Below are 27,492 nucleotides of genomic sequence, written 5' to 3'. Positions count from 1 at the left end.
CTCTATGTTACTGTTCACAATTTGCTATGATATATTGACATACTTACTCCTCAAACAAACATGCACTGTAAAGCAAACTTCTGAAAGTGTCAAATTTGCTGCTCACGAAGCCATATCAATCTCAGAGATCAATAAATTTTTAAAAGTCATTTAGTATTATGGTTTTTGTTGCATATTCTAGGCAATGGCAGAGAAGTATACAATGCTGAAGCAATCCAGCATGCTCCCTGGAATGACTGTTCACATCTGAGGCAATTTTACACAATCACCTCTGCAGAACCCAAGAGAATTACTGTTTCTATCTGCTTTTGCACAGCTCATATCACTAGTGTATCTCAATAGTTCAAACAGGTTTTCACAAGTGCTAGCTCTAACTCACATGACGATGATGTGGCTGAAACTCTCTTCTGTCCCAAACACTGATGGCATCTGTTCAGGCATGCAATCTCAGATCTTTTCTGTTTTGAAGGATACTCTGAATTTTCATCTGGCAGTTATATCCAATTACTGACATAACTAATAGTCACAACTGAATGCTACAAAATTAGTTTCATGTGTTTTCAACCTGTTTCTGCTTCTGACCCAGGAAACGAGCATGCCCCTCAACTGCCCATGTGAAACACAATCCACACCCAATCTAAATTGATATTACTCTTGATTTAGTGTGACTAGTCAATAAAACAGGCTGCCAAAATCAAGACCCAAGTGTCAATTTATTGGAAAACTTCTTAGATTTATGATCTAATGTTCACAGTCTGGATATCTGGCCCTCTTGTTCCCTGCCAGCAAGGTTCCCTGCTTGCCTCTTACTAGCACAACTACCCTGAAACTGTATGATGGCTACATCTCATGACCCAGGCTCACAAATCTACTGTGATTTCTAGTTCTAAGTGGCATTACCCCACTGGACATACCCTGAGAAAATGTTTCAATCAAAAAGTGAATAGACAGTTCACCTGAGTACACATTATACACTTTTAATCCTCTCTTCAGTGAGCAGCAAATCCTAAAATCTCCTACTGTCATCATAGCAGTACCTTGTTGATAACGGCCATGTCAGCAGGAGCTAATTTCCTTGCTAAGGAACTTCCCACTGTGCAAAAAGCCAGATCTTCATCTAACTGTTGATCAACATGAATTGCTCTCACTCTGGTCAATTCATTGTGCTAACATTAAATGCATACAGGACTTTCAAAATGACGCATAAAGCAGGCATAAGCAGGCGCACATCCTGACATACTGGAGTTTAGAACTACCTTATTGGATTGTACAAGGAGTCTTATGATGCATTCTGTCAATAAGAATACAGTTGTATGGCATACCACTATGTGGCTTTGATTAAGAGAGGGTTGTTTGCCTTCTAATGGAAGAAAATAGAAATAAAGCTGTATAAAAATAGCATCACAGAAGTTTGAGCAGAAATCTAAACTGTAATAACAGAAGCTGTTTTTTTAATGCTGAAGATAGGCATTCTAAGAATAAAACTAAAATATGTGTTAAAAGCAATCATTTGGCAGCTACACAGTGACAAATGTCAAAATAAAAGCTAGGAAATCTGGTAAAAAAGACAAAATTTTGATGTTCAATTTGCTTGCAAAGCATGTTTCTCACCATCATAGTATAATGACTAAGCAAAAGAAGATTACAACCTAAGGTGCCAATCTTACGTAAATGTAACAGATTCTGGAGATATGGTAAACATTTACCTTTACAGTTAAAATGGTATTGAACTATTCAAATGTCTTTAAGGGTCCATAAAAACAAAGCCTATGGAAAAAAAAATATATATATTCCATGTGAGGATCTCTGCAATGATCTCTCAGTACTGTGTGGGCACATGTTAATAAATTAACTACGTCAGGACCGCAATCCACAGCTTTCACAGGTGAAGCAACATCATATCTCTGGGCAGCTGAGGTACACTGCATATGATACATGTAACTTGCTTTAAGAGCAGACCAAATTTTAAACTTTTTAGCTTTTGTTAATAACTATTGACTCATCAATAAAAATACTGAAGTATCAAGAATCCTTCCTCCTCGGAAACTGCTTGACTAAGATTAGCACACTGCCTATGTTTAAGCTGAAATTTAAGACAGTATCTGCAGAGAAAAGCCCAAAAGAATCTTTGCAAAAATTATATCCATTTAGTCTCTCAAAGATTTTTTTTTATTCACTAGTAAATACCTAGATCTACTTGAAGGTTTCTATTCCAGATTTCTCTTCTGATAGAGAGATAACTCAAGTACAATCCAGTAACTGCTCTGTACTCTTTGAAGTGCAGGCCATGAAATGCTACATACTAATTCACCCATTAAATTCTCACCTTCTTCATAATAGGTTCATTCATACACTCAAATTAAACATCACCAGCTATTAGTTATGTCTGTACTGCTGCTTCCTTGCAGACAGACATTCCTCTGTTCTCCAAATGAGAAAGAAGAGACACTATCAAGGAAATGGGTCCCTTGAAAGCAGACTACTGGACCACAAAGCCAAGCAGAAAGGATGCAGGGATAGATCCCATAATCCCTGTTTATAACCTTATAAATGAACGGGTAAAGAAAAGATAAAAACACAATAAAATTATATACCTAACTGGACCAATATCTAGACTGAAATATGCAGACACACTTCACTATCAGTCCAGGTATCAGAAAAATTAAGAATGGTTCTTCAGAATCCACAGTCTTTAATGTTCCTTGAATATTCTTCAGAAGGACAATAAACTGATCCTTTATCATGGATAGAAGGTTATGAAACTGAAATGTTTTACACTAGATTACCTCATCCGTTACTGCAGACATTGTAGCCAAAAGACAAAAAGAAAGAAATCAGCTAATTCCTCTTAAGATTTCTGTTGGGCAATAAACATTCTTGGCATTCAATCTAGGCTTTTAAGCATATTCTGCTAATTCTCAGTTGTTTTTAGACATCCTCTTGAAAGCCTTGAAAGCTGCTTTACAATCTGACATGCAACACTACATAAAGTAGTTGTAAAATATTGACATTAACATTGCATTTTGCATCTTGTTATGCTTGACAAAAACGAAAGAACAGATGTTTTTACTTTCACACAAAAATAATTAGCTATACAATTTACAAGACATTCAAAATTTAGTTAACTAGTGAGCATGAGCTTGAGCACATTTCTTCTACAAGAAAGAAGTGTATTCACTGAAATTCAAACAGACGTCAATCTAGTAGGTAAATGAAACAGTGATTTTGTAACATGGTTATTTACTGGAATTTACTGAGCTGATATTTAAAGCATACTACAAATGTTTATCAACTTGCTTTAAAAAAAAGAATATTACTGTAGTACTTAATATACCATTATACATTTTGAGATTATTATATTGAAAGTAGAAAAAAAAAGCTATTCTACTGATTTATGTCAGAAATAAAGTTGAGATTTTCACTGCTAACTCAAAACATACTACCTGAGGGATTCCATAACAGTTCATAAAATGTCTTTGTTTTTAAAAGGTATAGTCTGCGGTATATATTTTCTGCAAAGAAATAGAACACATGTAGCATCAGATGTGTGTACTTTAAGAAACTCTGGAATGTGAAATCTAAAAATCCAAATAAAGCAGGTGGTATAATTTGAGGGGGAGGACTGAGTTTAGGTTTAATGACATTACCAGGTTATCCTACCAGACTAATTCTCACTCACTGCATGACTTCAATGAAGCTCTCAGTCCTCATGCTGATTTCGATTTAGTTCAAGTGCTATTTGATGTGTTTCATCTGGAGTTTTATTCACTTCAAACTACACTTCATTTAACCTGGCTGCTGCTGTACTCATTTGTTTTTCTACTTTATTACCCACAAATTGGTGTTGCTTAGTTTAGATAAATTGTTGGAATAAGTTAATTTTATATAATTATTTCACATAGTTAATAAATAAGCTTTAAAAATAATTCATATCATAGAAGTATTAAATTAAAGTTATTTTCAGGCAGGACCATTCCCCTGCAAAACTACTGTATATTTTTATTTTTCCATGTTATCAGTCTATCACTCTGTTTTCCAGCTGGGCACATGTTGTAGTAGAATTTTTTTTTAGAAGAGAAACAAAGAAAGTGAGCAAGACAGAAAGCATGAGAGATGCAGACAGTGCACCAGAAACAATGTGAGCTGGGGGCCATGCACACATGAGAAAGAGCGTGACGGCAAGTGTACAATGGCACACGAGGGAAAGCGTGAGAAACCTTACATGAGTGAGTAAGACACTGAGTGCAGTGAGCACGAGTACACACAAAAGAGAGCACAAGTGCACTCATAAGAAAGCACTAGCACTTGAATTCCATGAACTTGTCAGATGACAGATGTTTTTCAACTACTAAGCATGGGGTTTATAATGTAGTATACAAAGTAAAGTTTACCACTGAAGACTGACTTATTTCTACAGTTTACTAACAATGGTCACTAACCAGAGCTTAGTGTTAAATGTCAGGTCATGTCAAGAAATGCTGTCAATCCTACCAGTGTACTGAAGTACGCTCGTAAGTGCTGATTACAGGTGATCCTGGTAACAGTTACTATTTTTTAGCAAAGTGCTGCAACAGAACAGCAATTTGTTTGAAGTGGTTAGTACTTTTGTAGACTATTGGTGGAAAATATGAGAAAGTCAATTAGGCTACTACCACCTGGTGGTATACTGATTATGCTAAAAACCTCTTATATTTAACATAGTATTTATCACAGTATTTAATAGCTTGAGAGAGAAAAACTAGTATATTCCCTATGAAGCAGTAAGAACAATTTTTTAATATTCCATTAAATTTTCACAAACGAATGTTACAAATCACCTTTAAAATACAGAATGTTTGAAGCCAAAGTATTTAACACATTAACCTGTTTAACCGTTATCTTGCCATTTTATGTCATATTCTTTATATGGCTTTAGTCAAAGTAGTATTACAAACAGTTACTACTCTAAACGAGGGACAGGGAAAACTAAAATCCTCTCCAATGCACTGCAAAAAAGCATTTTCTTCATAGTAGTTTTAATAAATTCAGTTTATTAATAAAAACTACTACAAACTTACATTTATGATCAGAAGAGTTAACTGCAAAGTTAAATACTGAACTTCCATGGCAATGAAGTTAAAAAAAATTATATAGCTCACTTCATAAGAAAGTAGAGAATTGTTTCCAGAATAAAAGTATTAGCATTTAAAATCTGAACTACTGCAGTTTAATACTTAATCACAATGTTGAAAAGTTCCAACTGTAATGAATGACAAATAGAAGTCTAATAGATTTTTTTGTGGATTTGTGCTGTTTTGAGTTCCCCTCCCCCATTTGTTACTTTTTAATTGGTTGAGTTTAAAACAGGAAAAGATTTGCTGTTCGGTTACATACATCAAGCTTGTCATCAATATATAACTTCAGCTTTTGTATCTACTCAAGGAAGAATAGAAATTGGATCACAGAATTCTACAAGGTCTAAAAGGAAGCCATTTACTACAAGGCTTACATAGCCTGTTCTCTCAACCTAACAATGTTTATTACAGCTACTCTACAAAAAATATATTAATGATAACAGACTTAATAGTAGAATATGACAGAATAGAGGGAAAAGTTTATGGACATATATGCAGCTTGATAATTTTTCAGTCATTCATTAGAAACACAAGTGTTGAGTACATCACTTCAATACACTGTACATGCTTAATGCTCACCAATATTTGGGAAACTTGATCAGCTTGCCATAAACAGCAGTACTGAATGAGGGGATAACTGGAACAGGGAAGCAGTACAATCCTTTACTGTCCAAAGAAGTCAATGCTGCTTGAAAACCAAATATCTGAAACAAATTAAATTAGTCAAAGAGTATATTATCACATGAGGAGATTACTATTATCAAATCACTTTGTAACGTAATGTTTCCCATTTATTGAATATATTTTTAAATGTGTATAAATTGTGTATTTTTTTAGATAATTCCTTTGCCCCCCAAATGCAAATATAACTAAAAAAACACTACTTAAAATAATGTTGCAATATGAATACATATAAAAATATTTTCTTCACTCAAAAATTCATGTGTTAACTACTCCTGAAAAGGTGGTAACCAAGGAAATGAGAAGCTTCCCTTCAAATCTTTTTGTCTTAATAGAAGTATCTGAAAAAAAGGTTCATCACAACTATTGTTCACGACTTTTCACTGCTAGTTGAACAGGGAAATGGTTGTAGAGTTGACTTTTTAACATGCTGTACCGTCATTCACATAAGAACAGAACACTTTGGCCTGTATTAAAGCTGGCAAAAAACTCTATACAACTTAAAATTCAAGTCCACATTTTGCAAACACTGACCAAACACGTGCTAAAAACTTTTTGAACACAAACTGACAAACACACAGATGACTTGCAATATTGCCCTCCAAATGATTTTAATGTGGCAGAGGTAAATATCACTCAGACTTTGTTTTATGCAATCAGTAGGAATGTCACTGTTTAAATCTCTATTAACATAGCAGCATAGAAGTGAACGGATAACTGAAAATTTAGCAAAATCAACAGTAGTAGCAGTAAGTATTTATATTTTAGTAGCACCAAAATGTTTCAAACAGCCTGAACACATTCTAAAAGGTTGGAAGGCCTGTTTTACAACTTCTCTTGAGATTTCACTTTTTCATGTTATCTCAGAAGATGGCAACTGAATCACTTCAAAGCAATTTTTCAGTAGCTTCTTCAACTTCCCCCAACCTCACAATAAGAACTGCTCTCACATAAAGGATCTTTAATTGAGAACATTCAGAGCTTTTTTTTTTCATTTTAAGGCGAAAAATTCAAATTGTTTGACAACAGTTTTTGATAGCAAACCTTCACTATCATGGTTTTGCTGTATCAACATTACTAGAAGTTTAAAGTTTTCCTCACAACATCTCATCAAGTCTAAGTGTAGCTGACTGCAATATACATATTCTACAAGGATTAACCTAGAAGAGAAGAAAGATCTCTTTCCAAATTATTTAAGTCTTGTCACAAAGACTTTGAGGCTTCACTCAGTGTAGTTTTTTCATGTCCATATTATAAGTTCTCTGCTCATATCACAAAAATCAGGTAAGAAGCAGCAATCTGAAACAACAGCATTCTGGCACGTGTTTACATCCTTTTATATAAACTGTAAACTTTCTCCCAAGAAACCTACTAACAGGATTATCTATACCTATTAGTAACTTTTTCTCAGTACACTGTATAAGAAACAGATTTCAAGCCTTCTTTTACCTTCAGATAGCAGTGTGAGTAACAGTAATGAAGAAGGTTGTCAGGGGGCTGGCTGAGACTGCTGACCATGTGCACCAGTTGCTCTGCATACATTGGCACCGAGTGCTCCAGGTTAACCTTATCTACCAAAATTCGGATGGAAGGTAAAGGCCTCAGGGGCTGGAAGCTTGCAGCATTTAACAGTCCACTTAAGTTCTATGAGAGAGGAAGGGGAAAAAAAATCCATGCAATTACTACACTTCCAATGTGTCATTTGCCATATGTACCTACTCTAGCCCACACACACAAGCAAATCTACATGTAACAAATTGTTTACAGATATCATGGGCCTTATAGTCATCATCATACAAACTCTCAAATCTTTCCAAAACAATTTCCCTGGATGACTTTTTATCCAGAGTTGGCTCGCATGTAGGTGCGCAGTTGCTGGCAGCAGGGGATGCAGGGATGGCCTCTGTGAAGGGAGATCAGGGGCTGCCCATGCCAGGCACGGCTGGTTCCAAACTGTTGGCAGCTGTGTGGAAACATTTAAGGGCAGAAATGCCACACTGAATGGAATTGAGGTGGAAAAAGTGATTAACAGCAATACGAACAGCAAGGTCAGAAGAAGGAGGAGAAGTAGGTGGTATTCCATGCACCAGAGCAGAGATTCTGCTGCAGCCTATGGGAGAGACCACACCAGAGCACACATCCACAGTGCAGCCCGTGGAGGAACCTACAATGGAGCAGGTCGATAAGCTTTGAAGGACACTGCAGCCTTGTGGAGAGGTCACACTGGAGCAGATTTTTCCTCAAGGACTGCAGCCTGTGGAAAGGACTCACACTGAAGAAGGGGAAAAGTATGAGGAAGAGAGAGTGGCAGAGATCAACTGTTATAAGGTGACCACAGCCTCCCATTTCCCAGCACCTCGTGCTGTGGAGTAGGAGGTAAAATAGTCAGGGAATGAAAGAGTGAAGCTGAGTCCAGGAAAAATGGCAGATGGGAGAAAAGTGTTAGTTTGATTCTTGTCTTTGTTGCTCGTTGTCCAGATTTATTTTAATTGGCAATTAGTTAACTGTCCTCATGTCTACTTTTCTCTTAATGGTAATTGGTAATGATCTCTTTATCATCTCAACTCGTCCTGTTCTCTTCCCCCTGTCTTATTGAGGAAGAGGAGAGAGAGTGTGTCTGGATCTGAACCTGGCAGCTGGCCAAGCTCAACCTACTGAAAGAATATGTCAAGTCAAAATATTTTGTTCATTAAAATACTTGTTTACATTTTCATCACTCTAAAGCACTATCTTCATACTAAAATCACATTGGTCTAACCTTTACATTGCCGTATATCATTATGTATTCACAGAATATGTCAGGCATCTCAACAAAAGATACAAATACTGCAATCTTATAAATACAATTATATTTTCCATAGCATCCATTAAAATCAAGCACTGTATCCAGTACAAGACCAGTACAGGCATGAAGCAATCTGCTATACTTGGGCTTGCTTTAAGCAGGATGTTGGACTCCTAGAGTTTATCTCCAGAGATCTCTTCCAATCCAAATTATTCTATGAATCTAAAAATTGTATTAAACTTGTGTCAAAACAGGATAATAAATTGATGTATGCATGATTTTCAATCTAAAATCCAAAATTATTACTTGTTATTTTTTGGCTTTGCTCAAGAAACAGAAATTGAAACTCTAAGTAAACATAAAAAACACCCCATAAACATAAAAAACCATCAAAAATCTCTCTTGAATTTCACTTGTTTGCCTCAAGTCTACAATAAATTTGGGGTTGTTCACCAATTATAAAAATATCATCTCCCCATGCCCATAAGATGAAAAGCATCCCGTCCATTAGGCTACTGAAAAGAAATAATGCTTTCCATTAGACCCATGGCAAAGTCTCATTTTCTAATATTATAAGTTTGTGAATATACTCTAATACATCAAAGGATAACAGACTTGTCACCCATTCACTCATTCCAGCCAGCTTAACTGGAAAGATAAGCAGTCTAAACTTAAGACAGAGATACACACTCCATAAGCACATTCACTGAATAAATGGCCCATGCTTAAAATATTATATATGCTGCAGCCTAGAGACTAGTGATCTAGTGATGAAGTATTCATATGTACATTATTGGGTGTATTTTACATCACCAATGATGACTGCCATACAAGCACACTATAGGAAATGTCATCAATTAAGTCTTTCTGTCCTCTTGTGCATCCACATGTAATCTTAAATCACATAAACACGTTGTAAATAAGCATATTCCATTAGAAAAAAAACAGTACAAGTTAGACAACAGTCTCCTAGTCAGCAGATATTTATTCTTTTCTGGAGATTTTATGTCATTGGGACTTCCATCAAGAAATACAAATCCACCTCAGAGAAAAAAAAAAAAAAAAAATCAACCAACTCTTTTGGATGGTTTTTATCTTTCTTACATAGAAATGCTTCATAATTTTAGACAAGAAATTATCATTGTAAATAAAGGCCAATACAAAAATAATTAATTCATTTTGGAAGTCCACCCAAATGACAATTTTAGAACATTTAGCACAGCAAAGTACTTAAATAAAAGCCTAACTCCCATTGCTTTAATTGTAACCACAGATACTTACAACTTCTGCAAAACACATTCCACTAAAAAGTTAATCTTCAAGTACATGGAACATGTATTTTGTGTCCACTTGTGAAAAACACATTGGAAACATTTAAAAGTAGATGAAAATTCCTATAAATTTAACTCAATCATGAATTGCAGTATTTTTTATCCTTTTCTTTCACCTCTTCTCTTATTCATGAAATACCTTCCAGCCTCTGCTGCAAGATGTAAGTCCTACTGCTGCAAGCCTTTGCTACAAAACACTGACTCATCCCTGTATCATCCCAGCTTGGTTCACTGAGGAAGAAGTCCTATAGTAATAAAACCAGTACAGGATTCTTTAGCTGTAGTTATACTACCTATATGTCCAGAAGAGAAAACAAATTAAGGCTGTTAGGAAATATGCATTTCAGGCTCTCCAAGCTAGTCACTCAGCAGTTAAATACTCGGTAAGAGGCAAAGTCCTGCTGATGTTATGGCTTGAACTAGTACAGAGATGGCTGTTAACATCTATGAAGTCAATGAGTTGACCTATTCAAAGATTTCAGATTTGACCAAGTTTGGGAAGACCTGCATATGAAAACGGCAAGAAGTACTCTTCTCATTGAAAGGTTTTCAGAAAAACCAGGGCTACTTCTTTTTCATCTGCTTTATGCTTTAAATCTTTTTTTCTTCTAAGTTATTTTTTCCTGCTACTGCATGACACCTTCAGTTTACCAGTCTAGCTAATCATCACACACACCTCCTGGTTTAGGTGAGGCTCATGGGCACCAAACTGATTTGGAACTCAGCAAGACATCCAGCACATGGAGTAATAGCTCAGTGACAAAACTTATATGAAATAGCACATGCTGATATAAAGAAGGGAATAATCAGCTGTGCATACCTACCTTCTCACCCATGATTATGGGCATCAAGTGGTCCAGTAAATTGAATTCTGCCACAGGAATTATAATAGTACACTTAAGAATAGTGAATGTTGTAAGACGAGTGGGAATGTATTCCTCTAATGATGCTACTTCTTCTGAGCTTGGCATAGTTCTGCTTCCATCCATATCATCTACCAAAAAATCAAGATGACATACATTTGACTAAATATATAAAAAATCTCCTACAGATGCTGTTTCAGAAGTGGTTAGGGATTAGCAAAAAAACCAAAAGCTTTCCCCTTGTCCATCACAGTTAATAATTATATTCCATACTAGTTCTACTTAAGGCTAAATGCAACCATAACTGGAATTTACTTATAAATCTGTATAGGTCTCTCAGAAATTCATCTTAACAGTTTACCATAGCTTCTTTCTATGTATTTTTATCCTGTATAACTATTATTTTTAACTAACAGATACATACTGACAGGGACATTTTCTGCACTTCCAAAAGTTAGCTATGTACATCAATGAAATGAGCCCTCCTTATTCAACAAGCGCAGCTGTGTGTTTAGTCGAAAAAGGATATGATTTAGACCAGCCAGATATTTCCTTAGTTTGAAGAAAGGTGGTGGTTGAATAAATAATAAGGGAGTTTAGGCAGGGCAAGCTGCTCCCAATCATTATGAACAGGTGCTGCATGCTCAGCACATGAAGAAGATAATCAATTAAGTCTTGTGTGATCACATGGGCAGAAGTAGGATATATAAGGAAGTAGAAAGCTAATGAAAGGCAGCTTCAAGTCAACATTAGTGGTTGTACTGCATTACCTGCGTGCATTCCAGCATGAACATCACTTGCCTCACTACAAACGAGAGGCTTGTGATTGAAACAAAAAGTGTCTGAAGTGTCTGAAATCACATCAGAGGTATATCCAACCAGTGTTGGATATCCCAACAGGGATATTGCGATTTATGTTCAGTTTTGCTCTTTAGACTCACAAGAGTCCCCTGACAAATTTGGAGTTAACCTATTTGGAAGTTGAAACTTCAAGAGCATTGAATTTTGTCTGGTTTAAATCTGTATATTTGTATATATGCAACAGGAACAAACCTGGCTTAGTTCTGCTGTATGGCTCATATTCATGTTCCAAAGCACAGGCTATCATTTTCATTATTCGGTGTACTGCACTGCTATCCAATCGGAGATTGAATGGGCCCACAATGAGGCTTTTTGTAGACATCTCCTGAACATTTCCAAAATCTTCGCTTTTTACTGGAGAAAGGTCTTGCTGATTCCCAGAAACTACAAGAAGTTTTATAAACAAAAAGAAATTACACCAAACAATTTGACATAATAAAATTTATCAGCTACTTTTGTTTCAAATCGTTCCATTAGAAACATATTAACATATTTATATCCTTTCAATTATACACAGGATCCCAACCAGATGAACACTATCAAGAAGTGTAAAAAACCATAAACTCCCAGAAAAAAAAGGTCAAAAGTCTTTAGAAGTAATAACAGCCTGTATTTTCAAACATAGAAAAGCAGACTCGCTCATATATAATGCACATATATTCTGCCCTGTATATAATCTTATATATATTGTATGTACATAATCTTATATATATTGTATGTATATTAAGTGCATTTTGGCACTTAAGTAGATTATTTATACAATTATTATTTATACAACCCCTTTCTGTAATAGTTCTATTTCATTCCAAGTGCAAAGAGAATGGGATAGAAAACCTAATGTTTCTACATAAGTAGGTGATCACAGGCTATTTTTGAAACTGCAGATTTGGAATGGAAGATAATTTCTGATCACTGATTATTCAAGCTCTCCATGAACCACATGTCATAATTCTAACTGGAATTATGAGTACTGCATAATAAGCTTGCCACTAGACTGGATAGGTACACACTATTAACAAAATGCAACTACAAAAGTATACCCTATTAGATCTGTAGGTCATGCAAATCAGTAATCAGGGAACACAGGCTACACAGGTTTCAGGGAAATTACTGTTTCGTAGTGAAATACAAAGCAAAAACCAGAAAAGTAAAGCTGAAATTTTAAAATAAAGAGTACTGTGCATGACTATCTATCTTGTTTCCTTCCAAAATACTAAGTGATGAACACACTTCTTAAAGTGATAGATGACACTCCTGAGGTTAATGTTATCCAGGAGGCACTTGTGGTTTAATCAGTAATCTGCTTCAGGAAAGGTTAAAGGTGCAAAGAATGTGTCAAACCAAAATTGCCTTGACAGATAAAAATCTTACAGTCACAGTAACTGCCTCTTAAAACTGAAGTTGGGGTAGGTTTTTTTGGTTTTTTAGGGGAAGACAGTGCAAATAGTTAATGTCAAAACAAAAAAAAAGTAAAACTTTTACATAAATACTTTCAAAACATACTACTTATTGAAAATGTAGCAGGATGTATAGCTTTCAAAATCTTGAGGTATTTATAACTTCATTTTAAAGAAACAATTTACACCTATTTCTTCATGTTCTATTTTATCATTTAGCATTTGACTTGAAATACAGAAACAATAGCTAGAAAATAACTAGCAGCAAGTGTCACACTTTTCTGCAGAACAAAACTATTTGAAAATTTCAGGTTTTAATTTCATGATGCTTAAGTTATAACCATTTAAATCATTAATTTAAAATCATTTACTCTACCCATTCTTTCATGTAGACAGGAAGCTGAAATTAGAGGAGTAATACTGAAATAAAAGCATACTGCAAGGCTTGATGAGAAGCCAAGCTACATTTTGTGAGGTGTTTTCCTGGTAACTGATACAGAAAATAAAAGCTGAGGCCCTGAGAAAGTAACTGAAAGTAATATAAGAGAAGCTGAAGAGGGGAAAAGGTAGTCTGAAAATACCAGTAGCCTGGCCTTTCAAGGGGGTAAAAAAAACCCAATATTCTGAGTTCAGCAATTTCTGAAAAGGGTTAGTCATAGTCAGAAAAATATATGGCATTACTTTCCTTGTGCAGAGAAACAAGACAAATACTCCACAAAACAAATTTTCCCTCAATCAAATAATCTGTACATGCTAAAATTCCTATTTCCAAAATTCAAAAAGGAAGTACTGCTTACCCTAGGTATTCAAACTTCTCTACATACAAGTTCTGCATGCAATTACACAGTTCTTTCTCTATTAAAACCAGAAGTAGACTGCAGTAGAGTCTTGACTTAATGTACATTTTTCTCAGCTTCTTATCACACTCATGGGACAAAGAGGAAAGCCTCAGGGTTGGGAAATAATCATTAAATCACAGTTTATCCCTTTCCTATTGACAGCAATAGCATCACTTATTTCTTCTCATAAACTCTGCATGATCCATCCTTCCGAACTGGAAGTTTTTCTTTCCTTTTATAATTAATGTTCAACAAGTCCAGAAAGCAAAAACTTTCAGAGATGAAACTTTTCTTACATAGAGACAAAAGCACACAAAAAAAAACCCTCAAATGAGTTGGACTAGCTAGCAACAACAGATAAACCTTTGATCACAACATAGCAACAAGTTCCCAACATATGTCCACAGAAACAGTGTTCATGATAATAAACACATAGGTGCAGAAGAAAGCATTATTTAGGCAATAAAATTTCAAAGCAGCAGCTGTAGACAATCTTCCTGAGGTGAGAGGAACACATTGTAATTTGTGACAAGAATATCTGGATAAAAATATATACAATTTACTTGCTGATACAATTAACCTATTTGTCCTGGCTGTTATGACACTCAGAAAAGTAGATAACACCTACTGCACTGAATCCTCTGTACTCTTAAGAAAAGAATTTATAGGAAGCTTGAAAATTACTTAGAATTTGCCAATATCTCTTTGTGCATGGTTTAGGCTAATGTTTGCTCACAAAAATGAAATATTTTTAAAGATTAATTCTCTGCACTCTCATGCTTGCATTTTCCTCATAGAAGAAAAAAACAGTACTTTTCATCTTCTGCTCCAAGTCAGTGATCAACTTTGTTCTTCAACCAGTGTTTCTTAAAAGATCGTTTTTTCCCCAAAGTCAATAACGACAACTTTATAAAACATGTGACACTTAATGAACTTCACCACCACTATAAGAAAATTATTTGCAGTTTAGCAACTGACTGCAAAAGATATCGTGATTATCTACACAGAAAAAAAAAAAAGGAACACCACAATCAACAGCTAACCAAAACAGCTCAAACACATCAGTGAAGATGAAACCATCTAAACGATCAACATAATGGTAAATCTAAGGTAAGACAGAGGACAGTTGGTCAAGGATCAGCTAGGCATGAAAGGTCTTTGTTTCTATTATTTAACTGGGTAAACAAAGGAAAAAAGGTACCTTTGCCACTGGTGCTTTCCATTGTGTACAAGTAATCCATGTAGAAAGCCCCAAACCTCTGCATTCCAGCTATCTCTGTGTATGTCTCCTACCAACAAAGCAAAGCAAACAAAGAAAACGTTGTATAAGGAAAGAATCTTGAGATTACCAACTGATAGGCTGGTATGAGAGAGATATATTCATGTTTGGATTTGTGCATCAACACACAAAAAAGCTTATCAAAACAAAGGACAGAGGTTATCCTCAAGAATTCACCTTTCCGATAGGTAACGCAACTTCTATTTGAGGCCACACAAAGGCACATCCATAATTTCCATGGACATGCTGACCAATTCATCAATAGCATCTAGTTAATTAGTACCTTTAATGGAGCAAATATTCTTCACTTGACCTCTTGCATGCAACATATCTGCCTATTAAATACACTGAAAACTGAAGCTCATGCATTCTGGCTTTTTAATATAAGAAACATTGTGGGTTTTGTCTTTAAACAGTAGGGAAGTTAAGCCTTTGTGCCATCATTGGAATTTGTACATAACACAATCCATTATTACATGGCAAATTTGCTTCCCCTCTTGCCAAAAACCAAGCAAGCCATGAAAGCATCAATGACAGGCCAAGGAAAGAGTAAAGGTTAAAACTAAAACACACTAAGGGAAATTTGTGAATATATATAAGCATTTGTGATTTCATTAATTAACTTCATTTTTAAATGGGATTTTCCAGGGTTTCTTCTTCAGTGATTTTTTTTTAATATATATTTTTTATATTTTTAAATTGGACTTATTCTGAATGGTAAATGGTTTACCTGTACAGGGTAGAGAACTCCACCCTACGAACACACCTAGAAGGGACCACCTTGGTCACTGAATCCAGTCTTTAATAATTGCAGGCAACCAGCGAATAAGGTTTTACTCAATTTACAACAGCTGTGACTATTGGTGACTGAAAATTTGTCTCTACCAAAGGCAGAACAAGCAAGACTTCCTTTAAGTATACCAATATAGCACGCAGCGATAAGTTAACATTGCCCAAGATGTGGTTTCTAAGAGAGTACTTCTTCGTTTGAAGAGTATGAAACAGTTTGGGTTTAAAGAAGTATGTGCTGGTAATGCTTGACCTTTTGCTAGCATTCACTCATATCTCTGTCTCTGCAGCTGTTCTGTAGTTAGGGCTTCTGGAAATTATAACCTTAGTTCAGCTTTTGGGGCAGGAGAGGAGTTTGGTATTTCTTTTGGACATGTTTTTGGTTCATGGGGTTTTTTTTTAAAACACAATCAGGTTCATTTATTTCTTGGTCATTTGCAAAGTAAGATTCAATTAAACATGACTAATGAAAAAATCAGTTCTCTAATAGTACACAAATATAAATAAGCATTAGAAATCTATTAGAAAAAATATTTTAACGCTCTGTAAGACAAATTTAATTCTCTGACCTTATGATGAGCTGCATCCAATATAAATTCTGCACGAACACTATTATTTTCTGGACTTCTGTAATCAAATAGTGAATTGGTAAGGTACGTGGTCCCTTTTTCACTCAGATTTTCTCCACAGGTAAAAAAGTAGGCCTCCTTCATGAGGTAGTGGAAAATAATAATAAAGCAGAGTAAAAAAAAAAAATAGTTAAATTAACGAAGCAGTTTCAATTCTGTCGTAACACACTAATCACATGGTAGCATTCCCCAAGAGCATTACTGAATTATAAAGGATGATAAAACAACTAAAATAACTTCATTCAGATAACACTGAAGTTCCTGTCCACTCCATCCCCATTTTTCATTTAAGAAAATCAGTTTGAGATAGCAAATGCTACACAACCCATGATATAGAACACACTAAATTTTAACAGAAAATAACCTCAGATCATTGTTACTTCAAGTTCTGCCCCATTCGTTTAACTATAAACAGTCTTGTAATTACATATACTATTTCTCTGACCTCACAAAATCCTTTCAAATGTGCTATCCTCTTCAAGACAAGTAGTTATTTTAATTTATGACCTGATTGATACCTTAGCATTTTATTCATCTAGATTTTTTCACGCTTTCTCTGTATTTCAAACTCAATTCTTCTAAAATCAACCTAACTTTTCCATCAAGAGTTATTCTTCTAAAGAGGTTATTTATGAGATTGGGTTTTTTTTCTTTTTTCTTTTTCTTTTTTTTTTTCCCCCAAACCATTTATTCTCAATTTCATATGACAAAGCTGGAATCTTAATAAAAGGCACAATCCCAACTATAGGAGAACAGAAAGAGAACAGGTGAGGCATCATTCTTACAAATGTCTTACCCAAATGTCCCTTACCTATTGAAGCAACTGATTCACTCAACAACCTATCCCAACACAAAAATCACTCATCTCATAATTTTGTATCTCACAATCTCATTGTTGCTGCAGACATGGCTGCACATGCCCAATCACATTTCCCTTTATCTAAAAGGGCCAGAAGCATATCTTTTCCAGTTGCCTCACAGAATCACCAAATCACCAGCCAATCACAGAATGGTAGGGGTTAGTTGATCAAAAGATCATCTAGTCCAACTCTCCTGCTCATGCAGGTCCACCTAGATCAGGTCACACAGGAACATGTCCAGGCAGATTTTGAAAACCTCCAGAGAAGGAGACTTCTCATCCTACCCAGGCAGCCTGTGCCAGGGCTTCCTCATCCTCACAGTAAAGAAGTTAGTCCTTAAGTTTAGTTGAAATTTAAAGTTTCTGTTCCAGGTTTGTCCATTACCCCTCATCATATCACTGGACACTACAGAAAAGAGTGGCACCCCATCCTCTTGACATCCACCTTCAAATCACAGAATCACAGAATCTTGAGGGTTGGAAGGGACCTCGAAAGATCATCTAAGTCCAACCCCCTGCCAGAGCAGGACCACCTAGAGTAAGTCACACAGGAACTCGTCCAGGTGGGTTTTGAACATCTCTAGAGAAGGAGACTCCACAACCCATCTGGGCAGCCTGTTCCAGTGCTCCATCACCCTCAGAATGAAGAAATTCTTCCTTGTATTTCTTCAGAACTTCTAATGTTCCAGCTTGTACCCATTGCCCCTTGTCCTATCATTGGACATCACTGATAAGAACTTGGCTCCATCCTCCTGACACCCATCCTTTACATATTTGTAAACATTAATGAGATCACATCTCAGTCTCCTCAAAGCTAAAGAGTCTCTATGTGTCTGGAAAAGCCTATGTCTACTTATTGCGGCACAGTAGTCCCAACACACCTTTGCAATCCCAATAATGTCATATTCTACAGCTGTGTAAGGGTATCTAATTCTTCTTGATTTCTGTGCTACATGCATTTACATAGAAATGTTTGCAACAGATGCCAAGCAAAGCACTAACATAAAGCTAATAAGTCTGCTGTTGGCTGGTTATTTGTTTTCATTTGAACAGATACATTAACTGCTGATGTCCAGATCTTTAAGACACTATTCTACACATAGTTCAATCAAAAATATCTATTATTGAATTCAGAATTTCATGCACCGCTTCATTAAATATTTTAGAAGCAGTAAATATGATTTTGTCTAAAGCAACTGAAGTTCTGTACAATAGAGAAATTAATACTGTTTTACTCCTTTACTTAATACAAAATTATTGGAAGATGAAACAAAGCACTCATTCTATATTTAAGGCACACTTCTATTATCTTTAGCTTATAATGTTCCCATTTATTACCCTCCAAAAGGTTTTCAATTAATTTGTTATATATAAAGATCATAGCATGCAGACATACATACATAATGATGTGGTATCATGAGGCTGTTAAAAAAAAGCCTTATTTTTGTTTTGTCAGAGTTTTGTAGCCCCTCACTCTTAGATAGTTGTTTCCAACTATAACAAGTACCATTGAGTTCTATATTCCAGTAACATTAAAAAAAACTTACATCACAATTGGTAACAGCAGCCTTGCCATAAAGGTTTTAATAGAGTATACCAGAATTGAGCATTCAGCAAGTCAACTGATATTTCAGTATACTCACTTCATCACTTCGATTCATGTTCTCTTCAAAGTCTTTGATTCCCATAATTCCTTTAAGGCACAGAGCCTGGCAACCAACAAAACCTATTTGGCAATCAAAGAAAAGTTCACCTTTCATAAGGACCTGGTGAGGGGGGAAAAGAGTGGTATTTTGAAGAATTCCTCTCCATGAGAAATAAAAAATAGCTAGAAAGTTAACTGAAAAACGTTTAGGTTTATGTATTTAGAGCTTTAATAAACAGCAAGTTAATCAAACAGCACACTTCAAAGAAAGGGATCATTTTGCTCTCTGATCACTATAACACTAGAAATTTAGAGAATTTCCACCTAGGTGATTATTCTAATAAACACATCAAACATAGCAGCATATGAAAATAATGAAATAATTTCAAAATATTTTTGGTCACTGCATTTTCTACAATCAATCAAAAAAACACCTGTCAATGGAAAATTACCTCAACTGTGGTTCCTTCTTGTTCCCAGCATATAACTTCTTTGGATTTTACTTTCTGGGGGCTGTAATAACTACATTCAGCTTGCATTTCAGTGAGCTATGAAATAATAGGATAAACACCTTATGTAAGTCAATGTTAGCATTAAACAGCAGTAATGTCATTAATATATGGAATTTAAGACAAATTAAACTATGGGCTAAAATTTATTAACAAGCAGGAAACAGGTGCAGTTTAACAGCTGTAATGCATTATCCATTTTAGAACTTCTCATATTCATCTTCTGGTTGAAGTATGCCATAAAAGAAAGTTTGAAATCCACTCTAATATTTTTAGTTTACTTATCTAAAGAGAATCTATGTGAAAAGACGAATCAGATACACAGCTGCATTATTAATATAGTATTGAGTTAGCTTATAAATTGCTGTAAAAAATCCATAAATGTATTATTTCTTCTCCCAGCAAATATTTGAACAGCAGGGTAATATTAAGGAAACATTTTGATTACAACCTTGCTCATTTTTGGTTTTTGTCCTGACATCTGAAAAAAACATGCATTTGCATTTCTTGCACTACATCAACATAAAAATTTGAAGTGGTAAAACACACATTCAGGTTAAAAAGCATACAACCTGCAGCTAAGAAAATGGCGAAGAGAGACACAAAATAATTAAGGTTTTATGTTTTGCATTAAAAAACCCTGAAGTTTATGCTGAGCGGCTTAAATAGTTGAAATTCTATTTTTCATATAAAAAGATCCATAAACTCATTATTTTCAAGAGTGGATACACATGGATGTTGTTTCAAATTAAAATTTTGTGATCCAAATGTCCAAGAAAATTGGATGAAAAAAAATCACTGATCATCCTTCAGCTGTGTGCAATTATTGTAGAGGGAAAGCAATTAATTGATTAAAAGAACTCAAACATTACAAGAATCATTTTCACCATTATTAGAAAACGCTACATTTAATTTGGCATGATTTTTAGCTGTAATGATATCAACTGCTCAGAATGCTAATGTAGAAACTTGACCTTATTTTTTAACCAAAATACAAACCACAAATTAATTCCATACATTCTTTGCATGCAATCAGAACAATGAATTCTGTTTTCCTCCTAACTGTCACCATATTAGTGCCATACATCACTTTGCATTAAAAAATTTATATAATATGAGATGTTACATTTTAAATCATTTTTATCACTTGCTAATATAAAATACTTAAAAGAAACCTTAGGAAATACTCAATACAGCAAATAAAGTTCAAAAAAGAGGCTCATATTATTTTTAATGAGTTTTCTCCAATGAGGAAAGAGTGCACAAAATTACTACAGTATGGCAAAGTGAGAAAGAAAGACGTTGAGCCATGATAAATGAGAAATTTGGGGTTTGGTTGTTTGTTCAGTTTAAGTGGTGTCTCAGGGATATAATTAATGCAGCAAAATATTTTCCATTATTTATTTTTAGGGTTTTTTTTTAACAAAGGCTCAAACATATTGACACAAAACAACAGGGCTGAATATTTTTTGGTGTTTTATAAGCATTGCAACCAAGACAAAGACTTTAAACATTAACCTCCCCATAGAATGCCCGCAGCTCCCAAAGTCACTTGCCTCACCCTTTCTGACTGCTGTTGAGCAGCTAAATGCTTTCCTATGCCAAGCAAAAACAGCTATGAGAAAGTAGCTGTGAAGTCCCACAAAACACACTCTTGTGCGCATCTGACAAGCCAAATGGGCAGAACAGTAATGCTGATGGCATTGAGTGTACAGTCAGGCACATAAACATTATGCGAGGGTTATGAAATTATGTAATTTATCCTTTGCTCCTTTCATTCAATTCCAAACCATGGACAATAATTTCAACAATATCAATTTAAAAACAATTCACAAGCTGTATGAAGCTAAGGCTTTTTTTATAAAGAAATGTATAAATATCAGATGGACAGAATAATCATTGAATCATAGAATGGTAGGCGTTGGAAGGGACTCTTAGAGATCATCTAGTTGAACACCCCTGCAGAAGCAGGTTCACCTAGATCAGGTCACATAGGAACATGTCCAGGCAGGTCTTCAAGACCTCCAAGGAAGAAGACTCCACAACCCCCCTGGGCAGCCTGTGCCAGGGCTCCATCACCCTCACAGTGAAATAGTTTTTTCTTATGTTTAAGTGGAACTTTTCGTGTTCCAGCTTCATCCCATTTCCTCTTGTCCTGTTACTATCTACTACAGAAAAAAGGGATGTCCCAACCTCCTGACACTCACCCTTTAGATATTTATAAATGTTAATAAGATCACCCCTCAATCTCCTCTTCTCCAGACTAAACAGCCCCAGTTCCCACAGCCTTTCCTCATATGAAAGACGTTCCAGTCCCCTGATCATCTTGGTGGCCCTGTGCTGGCCTCTCTCCAACACTTCCATGTCCCTCTTGAGCTGAGGAGCCCAAAACTGGACACAGGACGCCAGATGAGGCCTCACCAGGGCAGAGTAGAGGGTGAGAAGAACCTCCCTTGACCTGCTGGCCACACTCTTCTTGATGCATCCCAGGATGCCATTGGCCTTCTTGGCCACGAGGGTATATTGCTGGCTCAGATTTTGCTTATTATCAATCAAGACTCCCAGATCTCTCTCTGTAGAGCTGCTCTTCAGCAGTTCGACCCCCAGCCTGTACTGGTGCATGGGGTTGTTCTTTCCCAGATGCAGGTCTTTCCACTTGTCCTCATTGAACCTCATGAGGTTCCTCTCTGCCCAACTCTCAAGCCAGTTGAGATCTTGCTGAGTGGCAGCACAGCCTTCTGGGGAATCAGCCAGTCCTCCCAGTTTGGTGTCATCAGCCAACTTGCTGAGGGTATCATCAGTCCCCTCATCCAGGTCATTGATGAAGATGTTGAACAAGACTGGCTCCAGAAAAGATCCCTGTGGAAATCCCCTGGCCACAGGCCTCCAACTCGACTCTGTGCCATTGATCACCACCCTCTGGGCTCTGTCATTCAGCCAGCTCTCAATCCACCTCACTGTCCACTCATCCAAGCCACACTGCTTGAGCTTTCTGATGAGGATGTTATGGGAGACAGTGTGAAAAGCCTTGCTGAAGTCAAAGTAGATGACATCCGCTGCTCTCCCCTCATCTAGCCAGCCGGTTATGCACTCATACAAGGATATCAATAATGCAATAAATATTCATAGAAAGCCTTCTAAACTTTTTCTCCCATCAAAAATATTAATCTATTTAAGTGGTTTTCCTTTAAGAAAAAAACATCCAGACTCAAATTCTATCTCAAATGGAAAAAACACTTCACACTGCAATTAACATTGTGATGTGAGAGGATCTTTCAATATTCATATTTGTTAATCATTAATGTAATATTCTGTCTCAGATCAAACAGTATATAAGTACTCCAATAGTCTTTAAGAACTTCCTCAACAAGTCAAATAAATCCTATATGACTCAAATACTTACCTTAAAAGTCACTGTTGCTTTTGTACAGTAAAACCCAATCGAAATAATAGGATCCTTGAGAGACTGAGATTTCTGCTGATAGAGCATCGCACCATCGTCAGTTCCACTAGAATCATTCTCTTCATCATCGTAACTCACAATAGCAGGGACAAATGACCAAGCCCAAGAAACCCATCCTTGCTGCTGATCATCATCTTGATGCAAATATGTATCTTGATTAGTATACTGTGTAGGATATTGCATTACTGAGCTTGTTTCATCTTCTGCACCTTACAAAAAAAAAAAAAGTCAAATTTCACATCCATCGTGCTTGAAAATCAATTTATATGTAAATTTCACATACTATAATTTTGACTGTAATAACTCACTGACATTTGGTTTACAATTATAGAAAATAAGTAGCAATTTAAAATTTCTGAATGTTTCCAAACATTGTGTAATTTCTTTTTCTTGGAGCAAGATGTTAATATTATGGGTCTTTGCAATAGTTATGTTATTGGACATTTGCAGTGAGAACAGAATTTGTCATCTATGCAAAATACTTTCAAGATTTTTTCCATTAAAGTCCTTTCAAAATTGGAAATTAAATTTCACTAAATAATGATATATTACAATCTTGTAATTTTCAATTTGAAAAAGAAATTAAAAAATACTTTAACTGCAAACGACTTAATAATAAAAATGAAAACACAGCACCAAAAATTGTAGTTCAAAACTCCTGTTTAAAAGTCAGCTTTTCAAGTATCCAAAGTTATACGTTTATCTACACTCAAAAAGCTGGTATGCCACTTGTGAGTCAAGAAATCAAATGCTGGTCTTCCATGTAAAGAAAAAAAAAACCAAATCAAACATTAGAGGGGACAAACAGAACATAAGAAGGATTTCCCCAAAGAGTCAAGAGTAAGATTAATGATTCAAATGGGTATATACATGTACAAACAGCGCAATTAGCTTTGATTATCTGGTTTCTTCATCCTCTTACGAGACTCTGAAGAGGTACTGACTGCTTCAGAGTTATTACAGGATACCATGCTGTTCCCATAGGGGAATAATATTGAATAATTATGGAATTGAGAACAAAAAGAGGTGTATTCAATTTCTATTTCCTTTTAAAACTCAGAGATCCCATTTTTACGAGTTTTAGAGCATTAAGTCTTTAGTCTAATTAGTCTTTCACTCTACTTATGTACTTGCACAATGAGAAAAAGCACAAGAAAAAAACCACTCAGTGAGAATTCTCTGCACATGCTTGCAAGTGAAGACACTTCCCTCCCACTTTCTTTTCAAAAGTGTCCAGAGATCAGATTTCAATCCAAATTTAAGTCTTAAAGCACAGGAAATACAGAAGAGATGCACAGAAAATTTTGGAAATGGCCAAGAGGATGAACTGTTATATTGCAGAAGGAAAAAGAAATTATGTAGAGAGTATGACCCAAGCAATTAGCCTAGACTGTTGTTAGCAAGCACAGAAGCCAGCCAAGAGATAAAAAAAACCTCAGGGTATAGCACCTAGGTTACTCATATTATTTGTCCTACATGGCCATAAACTTCAGCTATGCTGTAGTATGTGTACAAAGACAACAGGAAAAGATGCCAAGTAACAGTTTGGTTTATAACACTTATTAGTATTTTGGAAGCCATTATAATAAGACAGAAGAACAGCTAGGCTAAAAGGATTATATCTATATACTGTAAGACAAAAGACAAAAAGAGGACAATACGCTTATTTTCTACCACTAAATTAAAACTGCTCCAACCACCACGGAACTTAACAGTCAAAATCTGGAACACACATCAACCTAGTAAGCACTCCCAGCACCCCACAGCAGAAATACGATGTCAATTCCTTTGTAACGAGTAAGGCATGATGGGGAGTACATACTTTGGAAACATAAAGCTTCTTTCATTGTAACCAACTATGCTAACCACACCATTAACTGCAAACATACAGGACAGTGAAATGTAAAAGTGAAACCTGTATGCATTACGTACATGAGTCTGTTAGACATCAAAATGCTTCTACTCATCAGGTTTCTAAGTTAACTTTTGTTAGCTACTCATATCGAGATCACACTGGAACATGCTTGTTTCACGGTGTAGAGCAGGGATTCCAATTAAATACACTTTATATAAATTAGAGATTGCAGTATGAATGCATCTCACCGCTTCCATGTTCAAATCAAGTTTGGTCTTCAGAAGTACACTATCTTCTCTATAAAAGGGCTTGAAATATTTATCTCTACAAGTCTGGAAACTGATATCTCTCACTGTAAGTCTGGAACTAACCCAACAGAAAGTTACTCTTTGTACTTACTTATTTTTCTGCCTGTTAGCTTTCAGCCAGGTAAGGCTGATCCAGCTTAGCCTGTGGCTTACATAAATATAAGTGCTGGCACTAGGGGAAAAGGGAGGGAATGCATTACTATCCCTGCTGACAATAGCATAAATTTTCATCTGGTTGTATCAACCATGAAATTGTATAAATGAAACTTGTAAGTACTTCAAGAACACAACTGTAGACATTCACTCTTGTATCACTAAGTAATGTAGATATTAAACTTCATTTCCTCATCCATATTTTAAGCACTATAAACTAAAGAAGCTACTGCAAACTCACAGCTAGAAGAGATTAATAATGAATACAAAACTCAACGAATAAATCACGTTTTAAAAAGGTAAATTTGCAAGGAACACGAGTTATCTGGTTGACAGCAACAGTTTTGGTATTGACCTTGAGAATGCAATAGCCCTGAAATTTGTCCTTCAACCTTGAACTCTCCTTGGCTAATCTCTAATGTAGCTCAGTTTTTGTGAAAGTTCCCCCCAGTATGTTTATACTATTCAGTGGCTATGTTGCTAAACTGAATTTGATTTTAAAGCTGTTCACTTTGGGTCTGTATCATAGGAAGATAACAAATTGACTGACACAAGATAACTCACATTTGCTATGCTAGCAGCTTATATTTTTTATATTTCACTAGTTTAACCTCACATTACATAATAAAAAAATAATGACTCATGATCTACTACACTACCACAGCAATATTGATGAAAGAGATTGCGTGTTAACTGAATACCAGCAGAAACTAAATTCCTATGTGTTAAACTCTAGTCTGAAAGGCATTCCACATCTTTTAAAAGCAAATGTACTCCCAATAATTTCTGGCTGAAAATCTGATGCCATCATAATTGTGAATACAATATTACAGCAAGGTCATACACTCAAGTGACAGTACTTTTACCCATTTAAGAGGTATTGATTGCACTTATTTGTATAAGAAAATACACTACATTGATTCAGGTTCAATTCTAGGGTATTCACTTTTTCATGGTATATACTTCCATCTGTTAGACAAACTTCCCCAGGGTTCCACTCTTGGTCTATCTGTTCTGTAAATTGAAACGACCCTACTCAAGAAGTGATGGATTAAGAGAGAAGGAATCGCCTTCTAAATTGTTAAGAAAAATCCAAATAAAGAATGATATTACAACAATTCTGAAGCACTGAGGTAATAGCAATAATTACCAATAATTACAGTGTTTCTCATTATTTGAGGTTGATAATAAATTATTTCACAAACCTAGTTATTTAAACAACAGCCCAATCTCACTAAAATTAGCAGCAGATTAATTAAGTGTGAGCTACAAAAGGAGTGGCAGTAATTTTAAGACACCAAAACCCGGACAAGAGGTAGGAGATTGATTTTTCTATTTTAATGGCAAAGGAGATTACACAATGTGAAATATGACAAAAGGACAAGTGCCTCTGAGTTGAGGTACAAATCAAAGGACAATTAATCTCAAAGTTATATGTATGTGCAGATACCCAGTAAGGAACAGGAAGTGTTTGTTGTCTGATAATCCAAAGAGGGGGACTTTTTCATATCCCACATACAAGTTCAAGCAGATCCATTGGAAACACACTTTGCCCACTGGAAGCACAAAAAAAAAAGAAAAAAAAAAGGCACTTGCATTCTGCCATCTACATTAAGCCACCTTACAATCAGCAGCAGGAAAACTTGCCTGATACTTAAACTTTTATGTAACAAATAAAATCAAAAGGTCAACCTGTGACTCACATGTTTCAAAGATTTAATCAGATTTTTTGGAATCTTTACCTAAGAAGGAGCATTAACGTTTTTCCAGACAAATGAAAATAGCAAGACAATATAAAACAAGTGTTTAAAAAGCCTCCATAAAAATCTAGTTCTCCACAAAAAGGTTATAGTTCCTAATCCAATAAAATACTTAACATAAACAAATTCAACCTCCTCAGCTTAGGAACTTTACGTTTGCTAAGACTTGGTCTTTACTAATTTTTTTTTAATTTGCTATTCATTTTAACTGCTGCTCATTTAACTAATGTCAGCAGATGTAAGCCATTCTATGTGCCTAGACATGTACTCCAAATTAATAAACTCTGTCCATCTCCATACAACAACCTTGATACTCATCCTCAGCATATGACATCTCTGCAACCAGTTGCAATGCACTATTATAGATGCCTA

The 27,492-nt window shown here is 35.5% G+C and overlaps 1 protein-coding gene across 6 annotated transcripts in view; it reads right to left on the bottom strand.

The window, feature by feature from the left end:
* Positions 1 to 27,492, bottom strand: part of VPS13B (vacuolar protein sorting 13 homolog B) — a 457,128-nt gene that overhangs the window by 376,788 nt on the left and 52,848 nt on the right. For 5 of the 6 annotated variants that reach the window (XM_061995669.1, XM_061995671.1, XM_061995670.1 and 2 more), the window contains 9 exons: positions 22,985 to 23,253; positions 19,525 to 19,620; positions 19,071 to 19,193; positions 16,509 to 16,646; positions 15,073 to 15,160; positions 11,828 to 12,019; positions 10,736 to 10,905; positions 7,245 to 7,439; positions 5,694 to 5,818 (listed from right to left, as the gene is read on the bottom strand). In XM_061995669.1, coding sequence (XP_061851653.1) covers positions 5,694 to 5,818; positions 7,245 to 7,439; positions 10,736 to 10,905; positions 11,828 to 12,019; positions 15,073 to 15,160; positions 16,509 to 16,646; positions 19,071 to 19,193; positions 19,525 to 19,620; positions 22,985 to 23,253 — 1,396 coding nt within the window. The remainder of the gene's footprint in view (positions 1 to 5,693; positions 5,819 to 7,244; positions 7,440 to 10,735; positions 10,906 to 11,827; positions 12,020 to 15,072; positions 15,161 to 16,508; positions 16,647 to 19,070; positions 19,194 to 19,524; positions 19,621 to 22,984; positions 23,254 to 27,492) is intronic. The other variant, XM_061995673.1, reaches the window with a different exon arrangement.

This window comes from Colius striatus, chromosome 4, assembly GCF_028858725.1.
Source record: "Colius striatus isolate bColStr4 chromosome 4, bColStr4.1.hap1, whole genome shotgun sequence".
NCBI lineage: Eukaryota > Metazoa > Chordata > Aves > Coliiformes > Coliidae > Colius > Colius striatus.
Note: the sequence above shows the minus strand (reverse complement) of the source record. Positions and strands in the feature narration are given on the sequence as shown.